Source organism: Pagrus major, chromosome 10, assembly GCF_040436345.1.
Source record: "Pagrus major chromosome 10, Pma_NU_1.0".
Taxonomy (NCBI): Eukaryota; Metazoa; Chordata; class Actinopteri; order Spariformes; family Sparidae; genus Pagrus; species Pagrus major.
Genome location: NC_133224.1, coordinates 15,955,724 through 15,978,112, shown reverse-complemented (window position 1 = coordinate 15,978,112; position 22,389 = coordinate 15,955,724). Strand labels below are relative to the sequence as shown.

General features: G+C 40.1%; 1 protein-coding gene across 1 annotated transcript in view; it reads left to right on the top strand.

Moving 5' to 3' along the window:
- senp3b (SUMO specific peptidase 3b) overlaps positions 1–20,586 on the top strand; it is a 51,353-nt gene extending 30,767 nt beyond the window's left edge. The window contains exons 8-12 of the mRNA XM_073475203.1: positions 3,593–3,670; positions 10,776–10,913; positions 18,182–18,265; positions 18,480–18,530; positions 19,009–20,586. Of these exons, the coding sequence (XP_073331304.1) occupies positions 3,593–3,670; positions 10,776–10,913; positions 18,182–18,265; positions 18,480–18,530; positions 19,009–19,119 (462 nt within the window). The 3' untranslated portion in view covers positions 19,120–20,586. The remainder of the gene's footprint in view (positions 1–3,592; positions 3,671–10,775; positions 10,914–18,181; positions 18,266–18,479; positions 18,531–19,008) is intronic.
- The last annotated feature ends 1,803 nt before the right edge of the window (positions 20,587–22,389 follow it).

Genomic DNA, 22,389 nt, shown 5'->3' with positions numbered 1-22,389 from the left:
AAATAAACAAGTGGCAGGTGTAGAGAAAGAGAGCCAAGATGTCCGACGCGATCTCTTGGAAGATGGCGTCACGGAATGTTCAAGCCTGTGCAAGGCTTGAACAAACCATGATGGAACACTGTCATTCTCATGTGCTCTTTTGAATACACACAAGACATTGTTCCAAAAAGGTGGTGGTGCTACCATAAGATAACCATATCTAATGTCATAGCAAGGTCATTTAACCATAAGTCTCCAACAAGTCGCTCATAAGATTAGGTGTATGTATCACTCGTGTATGTGTGGGTTAGTAGAGAGAGAAAGAAAGAGCTAAAGCTCGGAGCATAGCAAAGAGGGAAAAACAGCTGTGGAGACGCAATACTCGCCTTCCTATCATTCAGCGGCCGGTGAACGAACTCGGGCTCCAGTCACCTTCGGCTGATCCTTTATAGGAATGCGGCTTATTATACGCTCACATGGCAGCAAAGCTAACACTTTAGCTCCACAGAGTGGAGAGGCTCGAATCAGCTCGTGATGAGCACAAAGAAAAGCAAGCAACAAAGTGTTTTACAGTCTAAAAGTAACAACAAATAAAAAAAAGGACTCGGCGGTCCACAAACTCACAATGTAGCTGAAAAGCATACAATACATGCTAATTTCTAGTACCACCTACTGGAGGGATGAGAGACTGGGGTTGTACAGCTCTTCTCTGGATCGGTAACATGTCTGGTAAACACGGGGCAGTTTGGCTCGTCCAGCAAGGTTAAACACTGCGGCCTAGGCGGGTAAAATCCAAATGTTTGTGTGCTCCCTGTTAGCAACAGCTGAACAGACGGCCACCTTACGAGGGGACTGCTATGAAACGGGTGTGCAGCTGTTTTTATCTTATCCACGTATCCGGTCGCTGCGGAGCTTCTATATATAGTATTGCAACAATATTGTAGGGATGACCATTGGTACTTGACAAAATACACAATGAGATTTCCATCCAACAATCATCAGTAATGTGGATATAATGACTAAGTGTGTAAGGGCAAGTTTCTGAACAAGTTGAACAGTCTGGTAAGTTCATAAAATTACAACACATTATTGGAATGCAGCCTTTAAAACCAGGAAAAGACAACACTTCTGTCATACCTTAATAGAAAAATATCCAAAATCTCAGACGGTATATACACATTGAGAGAAAGAGAGAGGAGCACAGTGCATCGTGGGAGTTCCCCAGCAGCATAGCTAAGGGCCTGTGCATTCCCTAACTATAGGCTTTATCAAAAAGGAAAGTTTGAAGTAGGTACACTGGTAGGGCAGGTTTGGTAATTAACAGTGAATAATTACTAGGGCTGTCAAAGTTAACCTGATAATAATGCATTAACTCAAATTCCTCTTAACGGTGTTCATATTTTTGGCCCAGCATTAACGCACACACGTTATGACCCTTAGCCCACCCCGTAGTTTGGGAAATCAGGAAGCAATGCAGCAGTAACATTGTGGGTGGCAAGCAGAAACAAACCTCCTTGAGCAGAAATGGAAAAAGAAAAGGGTCTTTTGAATGGCAAGTTCAGCTTCAAAGCCCTGTCAGATGATTCTCACGACAAGAACAAAGTTATTTGCATTTACTGGTGATGTGAAGAACTGAGTTACCACTGGAGTACATCGAGTCTCAAATACCACTTGCTGGCCAAATGCACAGCTGATGCAGAGAGCCATCTTCCCCCTTGACAAAGGCAGACTACGCTGGATAGTTTGCAACAGAGATGCCTGAACAACTCTACATGCAACAAATTTTCAACAGCGATAGCAAAATGGGTGGCTGCAGCTTGCAAGCCGATTAACATTGTTTAGTTAACCTTTACAAGTGTAAAGTTGGACACTACATGGTGTTAGTATTACTAAGGAATGTTTCATTCAGGTGAGTATGCCCATCTGTTGTTGCTTGTTGGGCTTGAGTTTGCCATGTTTCATTTTTTTTTTTTTTTTCCAGCATTTTTTTTTTAAGTATGCAGTACCTTTTGAGGTTATTCTGTAGAATATTCCGGACAGTATTTGTCATTGTTTTATATTGTTGCAAAAATATCCCTTTAAAGTACATTTAGGACAGATAATAACAATAATAATAATAATAATAATGATGTAAAATGTGCGATTAATTTGCTATTGATCACGAGTTAACTATGGACAATCATGCGATTAATCACGATTAAATATTTTAATCGATTGACAGCCCTAAAAATTACTAATAGTAATTATTAAAAATTAACATTAAAATGATTGATGTGAATTAATAATTACGGGGCACCACCCTGGAACTCCTGACCTTCACAACCAGCTGTTAACAAAATACACATGCATAGATAATCATAGACAACTGATCTGTTTAATACGAGCAAAATTGATCAATAATACTCTGTGGTTGCAAATGGTGTATGTACTACACATGTGTCTGAGTCGAAGCAATCTGTTCACCAGAGGTGAGCGTGGATGTGTGTAGGTGTGTACATGTGGGTTAGTAGAGGAGAAGGAGAGAATGAAAAAGAGCCAATGTGCAAGGAGGAGAATATGAAAGCAGAGAGACACAATACTCGCCTTTCTATCACTCAGTGGTTGATGAACAAACTCAGGCTCTGTCACCTTCCACTGGTCATTGTTCCTTGATAAAAATGCAGCTGATTGTGCCCTCATATAGCGGCAAAACTGAAGTGCAACACCACAGGCTCCTCAGGGCAGTGGAGCGTCATATGACGTGCCTAATATGCTGGGAGCTGGGAAGCTGGGAAAAGAAACTGTAATGGCTGAACATAACAGTGATGACAGTTACAAAACCAGTGAACCGCCACCTCAGATATCGCATATTGCCTTTTTTTTTCTGAAATGAAGATGGCATGATCCATGACAAGAGTTCTCAAAGTTTTGATGTCTGAATGACAATTTACACCGCAACTGGGCTACCTTCTTGAAGGTGTGTCTTAAACCAATGACAGTAAAACACAGCAGGACGAGAGAAACAAGAGATTCAGTTAGAAGCAACAAACCACAGAATCATCCAGCCCATCCTACTGTATTGTTCCTCCTGCTTTTTCAACATGCTATCTGTTAAAAACTGGGCCAAACTCACACATAACCAACACAGCCGCCAGGATTATTGGTCACCCCACACCCAACCATACAGAGCTGAACAATATGGCCATTACACGCATGGCAACCCCAATAGAACAGGACATTACATATCCACTCAAAAGCTGAAAAGCTTGATCCCCTCAGCCAAATCTGCCCTTAAAAATAGGGCCTTGCTGAACAGACCCAAGTGTGGTTTGTAATTGCTGTTTGTTACTGTCTGTTTTATGTACTCACTGGCTCGGTGCTGGGAAATAGAATTTCGCCATGGGATAACTAAGTCTTAGTCAAGAAACATTACAACTTTTATTGTCCACCTTTTTACTGATATTGGCAAATGCCCTGAGATATTAATGGGTCCATGATGTTGACAGGCTTTTTTCATTTCCAAGTCCATTACAATGACATAGTTTTTCTCATATGGCACAGTGAACACTTAAAGCATGACAACAATTTCTTGTCATCTACCCTAATTTTTACTTTTCTCTGTTTTCTTCCTCAGGTTCACTTTTTCAACAGCTTCTTTTATGATAAGCTAAGGACAAAAGGCTATGAAGGAGTCAAGCGATGGACGAAAAATGTAAGTTGTTATCAGAACCTTAGTTCTGGGGCAGGATTTTTTTTTTTTTTTTTTTTTTGAACAAATTTTTTATTGTTTTTCAACAAAGACACAGAACATACAATTTGCCATCATGTCAGTTACAGAAATAGATAAAATAAAATAAAATAAAATAAAACAAAATACAGTATTGCCATCCATCAATTCTTCCAGCCGACCACCCCCTATACACCCTCACAGCACATATAGGTGCCCCTCCCCATATTGCTCCGCATACACATAGATTTCACCCATTAATGTAGTCACAGTCATATCAGTATCCTACGCAGTAAGCAGTGATAAATCAAACTGATTAAAAACAAAACAATATGGTAGTGTGTAAATGCCACACTGCAAACAAGGACACTTAAGGATTCATCTCAGGTGGGCGTGACCATTGTAAGGAAGACTGGCCCCTCTTCACTAGCTGAGTCAATTCGTCAGGCAGGATATTTTTTAAAGGTCAGGTTCTGCAAGACATGTTTTTTGTTTTGTGAATGTGTACCCATCTAGCCATTTTAAATCACAAAGTAAAATGAAAAAATGACTGTATTCATATAGCGCTTTTCTAGTCTTGGCGACCGTTCTTACCGTCCTTAAAGTTGGATGTGAATATAAAGCAAGGTATCCAGGATTTATCTTTATCCTATGTCCAGACCACCTCAATGGGCTCCTTTCATTGTTAGGAAGCAGCAGTTCAACTTAAGGTTTTGCTTGATGTCAATGCTCCTCATCCCATGTCCAACCCTGAAAGCCCTACACCTTTCAGCACCCTGGAATTACAGTGATTTAGTTATGATACTCATTGGACTAAAATGATACATATTTTTGACTACAATGTCTTTATTCACCATCAGTGAACTAACTACAAAGGGTAAGGCTGAAACAGGATGTGAAAGGTTTCTAATTTCATAAAATGTTATAGTTCCAAGGTCCATTTAATTGTCCTTCTACAACAAAGGCAACTACATGTACAGTCATGCTCAAAAGTTTACATTCACATGTAAAGAACTTGTGTAACATGGCAGTCTTGAGTTCCAATGATTTCTACAACTCTCATTTTTCTGTGATTGAATGAGTGAAACACAAACTACTTTGTTCAGAAAAAACATTCATGAAGTTTGGTTCAATAATGAATTTATTATAGGTCTTCTGAAAATGTGACCAAAGCTCATCTACAAAGCATCAGTCCAAAAGGTATACATACAGCAATTGAACAATTGATTTTGGTGATTATAGAAAGTTGTGTGGATCAATTTTTTTTTCGTAGCATGGCCTCTTAACTTATTGTGAGTGATTCTAATTGATAACGACTTTTCTGTGCCCATTTTAATAGGGCTTGTTTGATACACCCAGTAGACTTAGGCACAAACACTACAATGGTAAAGTCTTAGGGGCTCAGCATTCATCTAAAAGAGCGCAATATTGATTTGAATAAGTCAGGAAAGTCACTTAAAACCATTCCAAAGCAGTTATACAGTTGTGGTCATAAGTTTACATACCCTGGCAGAATTTGTGATTTTTTTGACCATTTTAAAGAGACTATGAATGATATTACAAAAACTTTTCTTTCACTCATGGTAAGTGGTTGGGTGAAGCCATTTATTATCAAACAATTGTGTTTGCTCTTTTTATATCATAACGACAACAGAAGCTACCCAAATGACCCTGATCAAAAGTTTACATTAGCGCAGCTTTCGGGCTGATGAGTGCAAATTTTCCTCCAGTATTTTCTGATAACATGCTGCATTCATCTTGCCATCAATTTTGACCAAGTTCCCATGTGCCTTTGTTGCTCACACATCCCCAAAACATCAGTGATCCACCTCCGTGTTTCACAATAGGGATGGTGTACTTTTCATCATCAGGCCTTGTTGACTCCTCTCCAAATGTAGCGTTTATGGTTATGGCCAGAAAGTTCAATTTTGGTCCCATCACTCCAAATAACTTGTCTCTGTGCTGTTTGGCGTATTGTAAGTGGGCTGCTTTGTGGCATTGGCGTAGTAATGGCTTTCTTCTGGTGACTTGACCATGCAGCCCATTTTTCTTCAAGTGCCTCCATCTTGAAACAGCCACACCACTTTTTTTCAGAGTCCTGTATGTCAGCTGAAGTTATTTGTGGGTTTTTCTTTGCATCCCGAATTGGGATGCACGATAATTATCGGACCGATAAAATATCGGCTAATTTGTGGGGTTATTACGTCATTTTTTATCGATCCGATATGTACATTTTAACCAATAAAAAGATCCGATAAATTAATGAAATTGGGGAAATTGTTTGCAGGCCGAGTAGCCCCAAAACAGGCCATGACGCGCTGGTTAAGGACCCAAGCCTGGCCCCATCACTGCCTGACTATTAATGAACATGTCTTCATCAGTGTGGTCGTTTTTCTCAGTGGCAGAAGATGACAACAGCATTGCTGTAAAACTTGCAAAACTTGTTCAGCGAGGATTTTGAGAGGAGGAAAGAAGACCTCAAGTTTTAATACAGCAAATCTTATAGCTCACCTCGGCGTCATCGCAGCGAAGCGGTATTGAAAGAATACAAAGCAGCCACGGTAGCAGCTAGCGGTGCTAAGGCTAAAACAACAACATTGAGTGCGGATGTCTCCATTCAGCAGGCATTTGAAAACTGTAAAAGCTTTTCAAGAGACAGTGAAAAGGCTAAAGCCATTAACAACAAAGTGATGGAATTCATAGCGCTCGACGACCAGCCTTTTTCTGTCGTCAAGAACCCGGGTTTTCGTAAGTTAATAGCACATTTGGAGCCACGATACACCCTCCCAAGCCGTCGCTTCTTCTCGGATGGGTCCCTCCCTGCCCTCTATGATATCGTTACCACACACATCCACAACTTGATCGACAAAAACGGACTACACGTAAGTTTTACCACAGACATATGGACTCGGATGTTAGTCCGGTCAGCATGCTAAGCTTAACGGCTCAGTGGTTGGATCAAGATTTTAATGTGCAAAAAGCAATGCTGCACGCACAGGAGTGCCCTGGGTCACATACAGGGTCAATGATATGTCAAGCTTTTGAAACAATGCTCGCACAGTGGAGTATAACAAAAGACCAAGTGCATGTTGTGCTCAGGGATAATGCACAATTCTGTTATAGATAGGCCAGAGCTACTAAAATATCAGTTTGTCATCACTGCATCCTGCACAAACTGCAGATTATATGACGGTTATATTAAATATAAAAATATGAACATATCGGTTATCGGTATCGGCCATGAGAAGCAGGAAATTATCGGTTATCGGTATCGGTTGAAATTTTTCATATCGTGCATCACTAATCCCGAACAATTTTCCTGGCAGCTGTGGCTGAAATTTTTGTTGGTCTTCCTGACCGTGGCTTGGTTTCAACAGAATCCCTCATTTTCCACTTCTTAATTAGAGTTTGAACACTGCTGATTGGCATTCTCAATTCCTTGGATATTTTTTTATATCCTTTTCCTGTTTTATTAAGTTCAACTACCTTCTCCCACAGATCCTTTGATAATTCTTTTGCTTTCCCCATGGCTCGGAATCCAGCAACGTCAGTGCAGCATTGGATGAAACATGCAGGGGTCTGTCAGGAGTCCAGAAACTCACTGACTGACACACACACTGATTACAAGCAAACAGATCACAGGTGAGGATGGTTACCTTTAGTAGCCATTTAAACCCGTGTGTGTCAACTTGTGTTTATGTTATCAAGCCAAAACCTCCAGGGTATGTAAACTTTTGGTCAGGGTCATTTGGGTTGTTTCTGTTGTCATTATGGATTTAAAAAGAGCGAACACAATTGTTTGATAATAAATGGCTTCTCCAACCACTAACCATGAGTGAAAGAAAAGTTTTTATTATCATTCATATTCTCTGAAAAATGGCCAAAAAAATTTACAAATTCTGCCAGGGTATGTAAACTTATGAGCACAACTGTAGGTCCAAAGATCAACTGTGCAAACAGTTGTTTATAAGTATAAAGTGCATGGCACAGTTGTGTCATTGCCACGATCAGGAAGAAACGCAAAACTAACACTTTCTGCTGAGAGAAAATTGGTCAGAATGGTCAAGACTCAACTAAATACCACAGAAAGGCAAGTCTGCAATGAATTACAAGCTGCTGGAAGAAAGGTGTCAGTGTCCACAGTCAAGTGTGTTTTGTATTAGCATGGGCTGAGATGCTGCCATGCAAGAAAGAAGCCCTTCCTCCAGAAGGGCACCTTAAAGCTCAAAGGAAGTTCTGCTGACCACATGGACACAGAAAAGACCTTCTGGAAGAAACCTCTGTGGTCAAATGAAACAAAAATTGAGTTGTTTGGCCACAATGACCAGCAATATGTTTGGAGGAAACAATGTCAGGCCTTTAATCCAAAGATCATCATACCTACTGTTAAGCACGGTGGTGGTAATATTATGCTGTGGGGCTGTTTTGCTGCCAGTGGATCTGCTCCTCTAAAGAAAGTGAATGGAAAAATGAAGGAGAATTATCTCCAAATTCTTCAGGAAAACCTCAAATCATCAGCCATACAGTTGGGTCTTTAAAGCAGTTGGGTGTTCCAACAGAACAATGATCCCCAACACACATCAAAAGTGGTGAAGGAATGGCTAAATCAGTTTTGAAATGGTCTTCCCAAAGTCCTGACTTGAACATGTGGACTGTGCTGAAGAAACAAGACTGTGCCAGGAAGCTAACAAATTTAAGCCAGAGGCCCACTCGAAGCTTGTGGATGGCTATCAAAAGCACCTAATTGAGGTAAAAATGGCCAAGAGAGATTAAACCAAATATTAGAATTACTGCATGTATATTTTTGACCCAAAACATTTGGTCACATTTTCAGAAGAGACCCATAATAAGTTCATTATTGAACCAAACTTCATGAATGTTTTTTGTGCTAAAGTAGTAAGTGTTTCACTCATTCCATCACAGAAAAATGAGTTGTCCAAATCATTGGAACTCAAGACTGCCATGATATGCAGGTGCATTTAAAAACATGTCAATATCATGGAGAAGTGAATTTTTTCTTCTGTAAATTAATTCAAAAAGTGAAACTTTCATATACTCTAGATTAATTACACTAGAGCTGAAACTATTACTCAAGTAAGTCGAATAATTCGATTACAAAAAATGGTCGAAGCAAATTCTCTGCCTCGAGGCTTAGTTTAATTCCTATCACCCACGTTATGTGGCCTGCTTAGCTCAGGGATCATTTTTCCACACGGACTGTTATTGCGGACACACACCACTACATTCAGAATTGAGTGGGCGCGATGGCGGAGAGCCAAGAAACTGTCCGTAAAAGACAGAGGAATGTCCAAAGTTTGGGATCATTTCACACTTAAAAAAGAAGATAACAAAGTGCAGTGTGTCTACGGCAATGCAGGACTGGCGTACCACAACAGCATGTCAACAATGATTTAACATTTGAACCGAAAGCATCCAGTTGTTAACACCAGCTCACCAAGGGTCGCCGACACAAGCTAACGTAAACATTGATGTTAGCTAATTCAACGTAGCCTACCATCGCTAGTTAGAGCGTATGGTATTTGTAGAGGCTGTAGCCTGATGTCGCTATGACTAGATATCATGTTAAGATGTGGAAACTAATTCGTGTTAAATTGCAAGAGAGTAATAGCCTACACCAAATAACTCATTTACACACACACGCACACGCACACACACACACACACACACACACACTCGGCTCGTCTCTCTCACTCTCCCTCATGCACGCGTGCACACATAAGCAAACACACACCCTTACTCCCGGTGTTAGGAATAGTTGGAATAAATACCTGTATGTTTTTTTTCAGGAATAAAAACCAATTGCTTGGTCTATTTAACAAGCCTGTCATTTTCGTTATGCATTATTTGGTATTGTTGTTTAATAATGCAAAATTATTTTTTATTAGATTACTCGATTAATCGATGGGATAATCGGTAGAATACTCGATTCTAAAAATATTCGATAGCTGCATCCCTAAATTACACATTAAGTGAAATATTTGATTGCGGCTTACTGCTCATGAAAGTCCAAAATCCAGTAACTCACATTATTAGAATATCATCCTTGCTTGTGAATGCGACATCTCAAGAACGCTTTGAGGTGTTTTCTCCTAACTTTGCACAAATGTCCATTCTGATTCAAGGATGATCTGATTAGATATCTTACCTTGTGAGGTGGCTGCACGGAGCGTCGCCCAGAGTCTAAGACACAGTCTGCAGAGTTGTCTCTGTCTCTGCCAAATTTATGTCATGGAGAATATCTTGTTTGAATGAGTTTATTTTAGAAACTGAGACAAAGTTGTGTGTGTGTTCCTCTTAAACAGAATCAAAGAAATGATAATGTGATCATAGGTGGACCCGTTTCCTGTTTTCCAACTTGACAGCCCAAAGGTGTAAACATCCTTCCTGTTATCCACCCAATAGAAAAACCAAATGAAAAGTAATAACAAACTCAGAACTTCATGTGAATTTTGCTTCAGCTATGTTCTCACATGATACATACTGGGCCTTTTCAGGTATGATGACCCCTTATGCCAAGTTCACACTGCAGGTTTTTTAGATCTTGACTTTGCGCACATTTTTCGGAGATCAACGACAAAGACCCCAGATCAAAGACTGATCTGGTGTGCTCTCGTGAATGACAATCAGTATGTGTGAACTGTTCCAAGACTGGTCAGGGAGCTTGGGGGCAGCTTGCTGGTGTGTAAATATTTTAGCTGAAAATGGAACTCTGCTTGGCTCTCAAGGAGCAGTAGCTTCTGCTAAATGCTTAATGTTTGTTGACACTGCTGTTGTGGTTAGCACACCTGCCTGCCCTGAGTGCACCCACACCATCAGATACATTGACTGAGCTTTCCTAAAGATACTGTGCTACTAACCGACACAGCAACTGCTGCTTTCTCATTTACATAGTTTATTACATTGCTTAAAACTGCTAAGTGGAACCATGCTGGCTTGACACTTGACACTGACTGATTGACTCTGTACTTTTAAAGGAGTAGGAAGCGAAAATTTCATTTACATGTGTTATCTCTTCTATTCTTACTATTTTGTCTCATCCTCTTATTTCACCGTCCTTTACTCCTGTCAGGTTGACATTTTTCAGAAGGATCTCTTATTGATCCCCATTCACCTAGAGGTCCACTGGTCGCTGGTCAGTGTTGACATTCCTCGCAGATCCATCACTTACTTTGACTCTCAGCGGACCCTCAACAGACGCTGCCCAAAGGTAGGACTGCACAGCAACACCAAACCCTTACACTGGTAGATTATTTTTGATAAAAGTAATTAGTGCTGGGCGATATGACCAAAAATATATATCGCAGTATTTTTCAAAATTCTAACTGTTTCACGGTATATGATGGTATTTTTTTTTTTCATGCATAATCAGGTGTTCACAGCATTTTCTACTGGTTGAGAGAGGAATTACTGCAGTAAATTGACTTAGGATGGTCTATTTTACTGTCATGATGAGTGAATATTGTAGAATAATTCCAGACTAGTAGTAATACAGGTTTGCATGGCCCCAGAAAATGATGCTGTTTACAAAAAAGAGCCACTCATGATTCTAATGAATTGAGGAATCAGAATGCAAAGACAATTGCAGTAAAAATACAGAACTTTTACTGTGCAAATTTCACAAACATCTTTTATAAAACCAATACAAAAAGTAGTGCAACTTGTAATAATTATACTTTTGCTTCAAGTTCAAGCCCAGGTACATTACACAGTATTCAAGTAAATCTAAAAAGGAAATATAAAACAAGTGTGACTTAGTGAAGAGGCCGCGGCTCCAAAGGAGGCGTGACGGTGACGTCATGATGATGACGTATGTGTTTTTTTCAAGGTGTTTCCCGATGTCCTCCTGTTAATCTAAACATGTACCTACTGCCTGTTTATAATCTCATGGATGCTGTTATAATGTGCTGTGATTGAGATCCTGACACACCAAACACCCTGGAAAATGATAAAGTTACGTTTTTCTCTTAATTACGTAATTACATAATCGCCCTCAGTAAACGGAACACTGTCTGACTCTATCACTCACGGGGAGGGAGGCTGTTTATGGGGAAAAGTTAACTGAAGTCTCGGTCGGGAGGTCTGACCATTGTGGTGATTTTTTTCACCGTGACAAACAGTTGGTGAGTTAAAGTTTTTTGCCGGGGACAGACGCTGTTTTTCGAGCAGAAATAGTCGGTCGGACAGACACTTCTCCACGAATAACTGCGGTATTTTTTTCCTCATATAAGTTGCAAAAGACACGACCAGTTACTACGTTACTGTTGTATGGTCATGTAACGTTGCTTTGTGGGACATTTATCTATATTTTGTTGAGTGATGGACCTGTACAGTTATCAGACAGTGAACACCATCAGACCGACACACCCTCGCTCCTTGCCGCCGGCTTATCCGTTCACACTGGTTCGGGTTCGCCAATACTGCGCCTCTGATACTACCTCCTGAGGTGCATCAGAGGCGCAGCGAAATTTCACCCCTCGCCATATCTGAGACTTTCACACAAAGGAGGATGCGGAGAATTGGCGCAGGATCCCCGCATACAAACGGCAGTGTGAATGAGGCTAATGTCTATCCTATCCATCTTCACCGTAACGTAACACCAGAGCACTACTGTTTACTCTCACCACGCCTCGCAGTCGCACCATGCGTGTTTAGAAGTGCAACATTGAAAAGAGTCCGGTCTGAAACAGTGTCGCACGGCGCAGCGTAGCGTTCCGAACGTTGTGTAATCAAATACACCGGTATGGCGGTACATTAAAAATTCATATCATAACGAAAATATACACCGGTATTCGGTGTGAACCAGTATACCGCCCAGCACTAAAAGGAATGAATGTAAAAGCCATTGAAGTCCCTCACTGGGCGGGCTGTAGTAATGTGAACTAAAGGTAAGCCCTCTATCGAGGCAGTGTACAGCCCTGTAACTCTAACTTCAGTAACTGTAATTTTCAATTGTTCTATTTCTAGTTCTAGTGGGTTTTCAACAGGGGGTCTGTGATCCCTAGGGGTCCAGAGTTTCTGCAGGGAGTTCGTCAGTTTATTGTTTGATAATATTTTGGAAGTTAGGTTACTAACTAATGTTACACAAAATCACTAAGGGGTTCTATCCATTACCTTCAGCTAACTGAAGCTAACTACATATTAGTGAAAAATATTGGCCATCTAGCTGTACTATTGCAAGTACACATTTGCAAGTGCATGGACCTTCCTGTTAGTGACAATGGATTGTTTTGTAACTTATTGAGGGAGAGGCTCAGACATAGCCTCTGCCTCAGAAACAACTGGAGAACCTAACATTGCCCCTGACTGCCCTTCACTCAGTCTTCATGCACCTGGAGAATAAGAAGTGCAACATCAAAATGCTGTTTGTTGCCTTCAGCTCAACATTCAATACGATCTCACCCATGAAACTGATTGGAAAACTTAACCCTATGGGCTTGACTAGAAACATTCTGCAACCGGATATTGGACTTTCTCACAAGCAGATCCCAGAGAGTACAGATTGGCAGTCACACCTCCTCTATATTAGTGCTTAACAACGGATCTGTGCTCAGCCCCCTCCAGCTCACACTGTACACCCATGACTGCACTCCCAGACATCAAGAGAACTTTATGGTGAAGTATGCAAACAAAACCACCATAATCGGCTGCATTATAAACATCGATGAGAGTTTATATCGGGAGGAAGTCAACAATCTTAGAGAGTGGTGCACAGAGAACAATCTACTGCTCAAAATCAGCAAAACCAACTTTTACAGATGAGCAATAGAAAGTATCTTGACTGGAAACATCACAAACTGGCATAGTTTGTGCACAGCCCAGGACAGGAAAACTCTACAGTGGGTGATTAAAGCTGCCCAAAGCATCACTGGTACCCATCTACAGAGCATCAGTCCAAAGAATACTAAAAGACAACATCCAACCCAGCCACAGTCTGTTTACGCTGCTAGCTGGAAAAAGAAACAGAAGGATCTGCTGCCATACCACCAGACTATGTTCATAGCTTCATTCCCCAGGCAGGGTCAGGGTCATTTGGGTAGTTTCTGTTGTCATTATGATTAAAAAAGAGCAAACACAATTGTTTGATAATACATTGCTTCACCCAACCACTAACCATGAGTGAAAGAAAAGTTTTTGTATTATTCATATTCCCCAAAAAAATCACAAATTCTGCCAGGGTATGTAAACTAACTGAGCATAACTGTAGGTCCGAAAATCAACTGTGCAAACAGTTGTTTGTAAGTATAAAGTGCATGGCACAGTTGTGTCATTGCCACGATCAGGAAGAAACGCAAATCTAACACTTTCTGCTCAGAGAAAATTGGTCAGGATGGTCAAGACTCAACCAAATACCACAGAAAGGCAAGTCTGCAATGAATTACAAGCTGCTGGAAGAAAGGTGTCAGTGTCCACAGTCAAATGTGTTTTGTATTAGAGAGACGCTGCCGTGCAAGAAAGAAGCCCTTCCTCCAGAAGGGCACCTTAAAGCTCAAAGGATGTTCTGCTAACCACATGGACACAGAAAAGACCTTCTGGAAGAAACCTCTGTGGTCAAATGAAACAAAAATTGAGTTGCTTGGCCACAATGACCAGCAATATGTTTGGAGGAAACAAGGTGAGGCCTTTAATCCAAAGATCATCATACCTACTGTTAAGCACGGTGGTGGTAATATTATGCTGTGGGGCTGTTTTGCTGCCAGTGGATCTGCTGCTCTAAAGAAAGTGAATGGAAAAATGAAGGAGAATTATCTCCAAATTCTTCAGGAAAACCTCAAATCATCAGCCATACAGTTGGGTCTTTAAAGCAGTTGGGTGTTCCAACAGGACAATGATCCCCAACACACATCAAAAGTGGTGAAGGAAGGGCTAAATCAGTCTTCCCAAAGTCCTGACTTGAACCCCAACGAGAACTTCACTGTGCTGAAGAAACAAGACTGTGCCAGGGAGCTAACAAATTTAGTTGAACTTCACCATTTCTATCAAGAGCAGTGGTTAAAAATTCAGCCAGAGGCCCACTCGAAGCTTGTGGATGGCTATCAAAAGCACCTAATTGAGGTAAAAATGGCCAAGAGACATTAAACCAAATATTAGAATTACTGCATGTATATTTTTGACCCAAAACATTTGGTCACATTTTCAGAAGAGACCCATAATAAATTCATTATTGAACCAAACTTCATGAATGTTTTTTGTGCTAAAGTAGTAAGTGTTTCACTCATTCCATCACAGAAAAATGAGTTGTCCAAATCATTGGAACTCAAGACTGCCATGATATGCAGGTGCATTTAAAAACATGTCAATATCATGGAGAAGTGAATTGTTTTCTGTAAATTAATTCAGAAAGTGAAACTTTCATATATTTTAGATCAATTACACATAAAGTGAAATATTTGATTGTGGCTTACTGCTCATGAAAATCCAAAATCCAGTATCTCACATTATTAGAATATCATCCTTGCATGTGAACGCGATATCTCAAGAACGCTTTGAGGGGTTTTCTTCTAACTTTGCACAAATGTCTATTCTGACTCAAGGATGATCTGATTAGATATCTTACTTTTGTGATGCTGCTGCACGCAGTGTCGCCCAGAGCCTAAGACACAGTCAGCAGAGTTGTCTCTCTCTTCTTCCAATTCTCAAGGCGTTAATCACCAGGCAGCAGAGCCTAAGCTTAATCTTATATTTGATAATTATCTGCATTTTTTTTTATCCTCTTGCAATAGGACCAGCTGGATGGCAAAACAGTGCTAGTAGTACCTCAAAAGTAATTGGAATTAAAAAAATAACTCTTGACCATGCCAAATGAGTTGAAAAGAAAAGTTTTGAGTGAGGAAAAGAAGGGTTCATTCTGGCTTGACTGGCAGAGGGATACAGTGAGCCTCAGGTTGCTTCCAACCTTAAAGTTTCTAAGATGGCGGTTCATAAGATCAAGGTCAAGCAGCAGACATTGGGGACAACAAAGCTACAGACCGGCAGAGGGCGAAAACGACTCTTCACTGACTGGGATGACGGTCAACTCATTCAAATGTCACTCAGCAACTGTAGGATGACATCAAGTGTAGTGACCTACAAAGAAGAATGGCAAATGGCAGCTGGGGTGAAGTGCACAGTGAGAACGGTTCGAAACAGGTTTTTAGGGGCAGGGCTCAAGTCGTGTAAAGCTAGAAATAAGCCCTTCATCAATGAGAAGCAAGAAGAGCCAGGCTGAGGTTTGCAGAAGACCATAAGGATTGGACCATAGAGGACTGGAGTAAGGTCATCTTCTCTGATTAGTCCAATTTTCAGCTTTGCCCAACACCTGGTCGTCAAATGGTTAGAAGGAGACCTGGAGAGGCCTACAAGCCACAGTGTCCCGCACCCACTGTGAAATTTGGTTGAGGATCGGTGATGATCTGGGGTGCTTCAGCCTCAGCAAGGCTGGAATCGGGCAGATTCGTGTTTGTGAAGGACGCATGAATCAAGCCACGTACAAGGTTATCCTGGAAGAAAACTTGCTTCCTTCTGCTCTGACAATGATCAATCTCCAGACCTGAACCCCATTGAAAACCTCTGGAATGTGATCAAGAGGAAGATGGATGGTCACAAGCCATCAAACAAAGCTGAGCTGCTTGAATTTTTGCATGAGGAGTGGCATAAAGTTGCCCGATAACAATGTGAAAGACTGGTGGAGAGCATGCCAATATGCATGAAAGCTGTGATTGACAATCAGGGTTATTCCACCAAATATTGATTTCTGAACTCTTCCCAAGTTAAAACATTAGTATTGTGTTGTTTATAAATAATTATGAACTTGTTTTCTTTCTTTCATATGAGGTCTGAAAACACTGAATCTTTTTTGTTATTTTGACCATTTGTCATTTTCTGCAAATAAATGCTCTAAATGACAATATTTTTATTTGGAATTTGGGAGAAATGTTGTCAGTAGTTGATAGAATAAAACAAAACTGTTCATTTACTCAAACACATAAATAGTAACATCAGAGAAACTGATAATTTTGCAGATTTTTCCAGAGCGGTATATAAACATATACATCAGTGTTTTCCACAGTATTTTGTGAGACTATGGAGGTGGGCCGCGGACCCTCAGGGAGGTCCGGGGGCATGCTCACTCTGAAGAAAATATTACACATTTTAAAGTGAAAGGCAATCTGGTGCACTTGGAGAGACAAATTAGTCTCATAAATAACATGACCATGAATGAGAAATTGTGGAAAATACAAAATGTAGAAAATAATCAAATATAAGATTAAGCTTAGGCTCTGCTGCCTGGTGATTAGGACAGTCCTCACAATTTACTCTACTACACAGCTCTGGCTATATAATGTTAGCACAAGACTATGAGCTATAGTCAGTAGTCAATATCAATCTATTGATTTTAATCTTGTATCTTATTAGTCCTGACCTGTAACTAAATGTTGACTGAGAGACCAGATAATCATTGTCTTGTTTTAAGATGGCACTCACGGGCACTCATAATTTTAATTATATATTGTCTGGTCTGTGTGGTTGAGGTTGCTGCTGTAAAACGCGACGGTCATTTCGTGCGCGCGCATGTGAACGTGTGTGTTATTTTTCCAAGCTGCGGTTCATTAATCATTTATCAAACGTAATAAATAACTTGAGTTGTATTTAATTCTCACGTTTTTCAGGCACAGTGTCACAGAACAGCGCTGGAAGTGGCTGGTAAATAAAACAGACAGGGAGATAGAGGCTATTCCCACCACACGTGACTTCCAGGAAGTCCGAGTTGCTGTCGTTGCAGAATGGAGCGCCGTAGTGCAAAAAAATATTCCACGTCTATATTGTTTTTAGGAAGATTCAATGTTTACATTTTAGAGGTCATTAAATATGTTCTTTTATCTCACACACAGTTAAATGTTTATATTATGGCAATTTATTTTTTATGTTAATCAGCTATTTTCTAAAGTTAAACTAATAAACCCTCTGTTTTTTTCAGGCTTTAGTCATTATCAGGCCTCTCACCAAACCGGCAGCATTATCATATTATATATTTTAGGCGATTCAGCTTCTTCCTTCTGCTGAGTGCAAAAACTTGCGAATCACTGTTTGCGGCTATATTTACCAGCCACAACCATGTCGGATGTGTTCGTGTGTAAAATGGCATAATGTGGTCCAGAAGACACCTTTTGTAGTGTCAATTTACACAGAAGCAGTTTGAGTCTTTGCCAGGTGTTGATATGTCCGTTTGTGTGTGGACAGATTTTTGTCATGAAACTAAAAAGGTCTGTAGAGATCAAAATAAAGGCCAAGTTGGAAGAGTAGGGAGTACATATGCACACGGAATGTCAACATGTTGGCGGGCTTCACGGCTGGTGTGATAGCATCTCAGCATGTTCTCCAGTTCATCTTTGTTTTTTTTCTCATGTAGGTGATCAAATAAAACACATGACAACGCTGTAATGCATTGATTTATCTGTGTAGTCATTTCATTGAATCCTTTGTTGTTTGCTTTTACAGCACATTTTTAAGTATCTGCAAGCGGAGGCCATCAAAAAAGACCAACAAGACTTTTTGACAGGATGGAAAGGCTTTTTCAAAATGGTAAGATGCTTTGTTTATTTTTTGAGTTTCAAACAGATTCAGGTTACTTAATTCACAAAGCCCTCTTAAGATTAAAATTCATTATCCCTGTTTAGAAAAGTGGGTTGTTTCTGCTGCATTTTAAATTACTACATATATACATTATTACTATTATGTTTTGCATTCGAACAATGATACTGCGCATTACTAATGTATTTTGCATTGAATTTTGCAGAATGTGGGTCGTCAAAACAATGACAGTGACTGTGGGGCTTTCGTGCTACAGGTGAGTTTCTAACGCCCATCTTCCATGTGAAGATAAACTTGAAATTTTTTTTTTGGAAACAGACAGATAGCCCAAACACGTAATTTGCATAACATCCATCTGTGTGACTTACTTGAGTTAAGTAGGTGGTCCTTGACTGTTACCCAGGACACATTTGTGTACACTGCTAAAAGAATGTGGTCATATGCAGCCTAGACCACCTCTGAATGTGGTCTGCATGTTTGTGTCTCAAAAGTGTCCTCAATGCGTCTTGAGGGCATTCATACCTGTACTTAAAGCTGTCCACTTGTCATTGAATCATTAAGGAGGGATGTTAAATAACAGGTCCGAACAGGGCCGTTGAAGCTGGTTGCTTACCATCGTAGGAATGCATATCTACTGACTTGCATGTTGCACTATTACAAATGTGTTTTAGTTAATCTGCTGTCCTTAAGGACCAACTACTTTTTTCTCTCATTTCCCCCTCCCCATTTTTCAGTACTGCAAGTGTCTGGCACTAGGGCAGCCATTCAGCTTTGGCCAGCAGGATATGCCCCGGCTGAGGAGGCAAATGTACAAAGAACTGTGTCACTGCAAGCTCACCCTGTGACCCACACATATAACCCAGCCCCACCATCTACACCTGCTCCCACCCCTGACTCGAGCAAGATGGAGGGATAATGATATAACAAGAAGAGGACAAGGGGAGCAAATGATTGACTGACAAGAGAAACTTTCCAAAAAACTTAGTCTTTCTCTGCCAACATTCAGAGAAATGTGTTCTTCTATTGTAGGTGATGTAATTGTTTCACTTTGTTTTGTCTCTCTTTGCTTCCCCCTCTCCACCCTTTGAAAAATCAGATTTAATTTCCATGTTATAATTATTCCCTTGTGGTTGACAGAGGCCAAGACTAGCTTCCGTTTTGGAAATGTGCTAATCTACCATCCTATTGCAGTCAACTTGTATTTTTCTGTCTAAATGGGAGCATGATGAAGATCAAGAAAATGTCTAAAGAATCGAGTCCAGATGAAGGTTTGGGCCACAGTTATTCAAACCTGACTACTACTTTCATGTAAGATGCCTGTCCAGTGGTAGCGTGGGTGTACCGAAAAATGATTTGAACCAGTCTGTTTAAGCTTGTTTGTTAAATAGTACCAGTGGATTTTCATGCCTTCTATCCAACCAGTCCATATGTTATATTGTGTTCCATTCCAAATGTCAAATGTGTGATCAGGCAATGTCTTGGAAAAACAAGAAGAAACACCCAACATAAAATATACTCCGCCAGGCTACAGCCAATGTTGTGTTCACGATGCTATCTATCTAGTCAGCACATAATGTTTCTCACTGCTGTAAGACATGACATTCCCGATGTATAATATTTGTTTAACAATTTCCCTACATGATGTTTATATGAATTTAAAATGGAACTGAGAATGATTAGTTAAGGCTGCCATGTTGACGTCAGTTACAGCTCCAGTGTGTGAAGAGCCATTCTATTGCATTTCAGAATTGACACAACATCTTTGGAACACAGCACTAATTGACCCATGTGCCAGAAATGTCCTCTACTCCCATCACTTTTCCCAGTCATACAGATAGAACATGTGTGAATCTACATACTTGGATTAATGATCAAACAAGCCAGAATGACATATTGGCCCAAAGAAGGGGTATCTCTTACATTACATTTATCTTTTTCAGTGTTTTCTCTCTGTCAGTAAATGTGTTGATATGCTTATTGCTTTAAACAAATTGTGTTAAAAGGAGGACTAATAATTTGTGTTATTTTGGACTAAGTACCAACAAGAGCCTCTGGTTAGTATTTCTTTGAAAGTTTGAGAGGCATTTTGGTGAGGACCACAATTGCTACAATGGATCCAGTATGTCCACAATAGAGTTACAGTACCCTCCTCTTCTTTTTATAACGAAAGACTAATTTGTTGATAGCTGTGTGTTTTTGATTCTTTTTCCTCTTTTTTTTTTAAAACAGGAGTTGATGCAACAGAGTTGACAGTTTTATATATCTTCTACAATGCATCATGGTTGCTAAAAATAAAAATACACAGCAAACAAGGGATTGTGCATTTTATCAATGATACTGCATTGGTTACACTGATATGATCTACATGTTATCCTGACTCCAATGGTGGAATGAAAAGTAGTAAATTACTTAAAGCAACAAAATGTAACTTTCTGGAGAAGGATAGTTGATTGTTGAGTCTTATCCTCAGGTTGTCAAATACGGACGCTTTGGGTTGGCGATGAATCCGAGCCACCAACACAAAGTGTCAGTATTGAATGACCTGAGGATGAGACTTAAAAATCAACTATCTTTTGCCAGAGACTTGTACTTTGTTGCTTCAAGTACACGAATAGAGGACTTGAGGATTTCCATTTCGTGCCACCTAATACCTCCACTCCACTGCATTCAGACGGAAACATACTTTTTACTCATCAATTTATCTGACAGCTATAGTTACAAGTGACTTTTTCAAATTAAGATTTTAACATAAATGCATGATGGACTTCTGAAATATACTGCATTGGTACCCACCTAGTACCCAACAGTTTTCTATTAGAAAGTACAAATTAGCTCTGGAGCTAAAGTAGGCTGTCAAGGTGAATGCCACATAACTGCAATGTCGACACCAATTAACTTAAAATAAATCTTGAATATATCTATTCAGCATTCGCAGGGCTTGATGATTTGGAAAAAATGCTATCATAGCCTATTCATACTAAATTACTGTCGTCTGCCTTTTGGTATAAGTAACGGACTCTTAAGTTCAGCAGTATATAAACAGAAAGGTGACAGCAACAAATGCAGATGCCCAAACTCACTTATCAAACTCAAAAGGGCAAAAACAACAGTATAAGCCTTGAAGTTAGAGATAAGTAATAACTAAGACAACAACAGCGGCAGGACAAAACAAATAAACAAACAAACCAAAAAGAATATACACAATCAGAAAATCATGCGCAAAACATTTTGTGTGCTACTAGAACAGGGACCGCAGGTTTAGGCCAGGGGGTTTAGGATAATGGTGCAGTGTTAGGGGACTAACTACCATCAAGAACCCCTGAAGGGAACTGAAGTGCTCTACAAAGAGTAGCCAAATTTGAGAAAATTTAATGTTGGAGCCACAAAGAATTTTTTTATTTTCTCCAATTTCATTTAATGTCTTTATCCAATGAGTATGAGAGGGGAGATTGGGACTTTTCCACTGCATCAGAATTACAAGCCCTGCTAATAGTGTGAGAAAAGCAACAAGTTCAGCAAAGTAGGATGGCAATGAGTGGTCAGTAGGCAGGACACCAAAGAGGCCAACCAGGGGTGACGGGTTGATGTCAGCAGATGTGATGGCTGAGAGTGAATTAAAAGACTGATTTCCAGAACACACAAAGAAGGACAAGTCCAAAACGTGGATGAGATCGGCTGGTCCGAGGTGACATTTATCATACTTTCGGTTGATTTCAGGGTAGATACAAGCTAGTTTGCTTTTACAACTGTAAGCTCTATGGACTATTTTACAGTGTATGACTCAATGACGGGCACGAATAGATGATGTGTGGACACGTTTCCAAACTCCAGTCTCTATCTCTATGTTGAGATCCTCAGACCAAGTGATATGGAGTCTGTCAAAGGCTGAAGTTTGGCGTGCAAAGAAAGTGTCGTACAACTTTGAAATTGTACCTTTAAGGTGACAGCACAGAAACAAGGCAATTGTTTGCGAATGAAGTCTCTGACTTGCAGGTATCTGAAGAAGTGAGTCCTCAGCAGGTTATATACACAAGTTAACTGATCAAATGAAGCAAATATTCCATTGATGTAAAGGTGCTTTACAGAGACAATGCCGTGATCCTCCCAGATTGCAA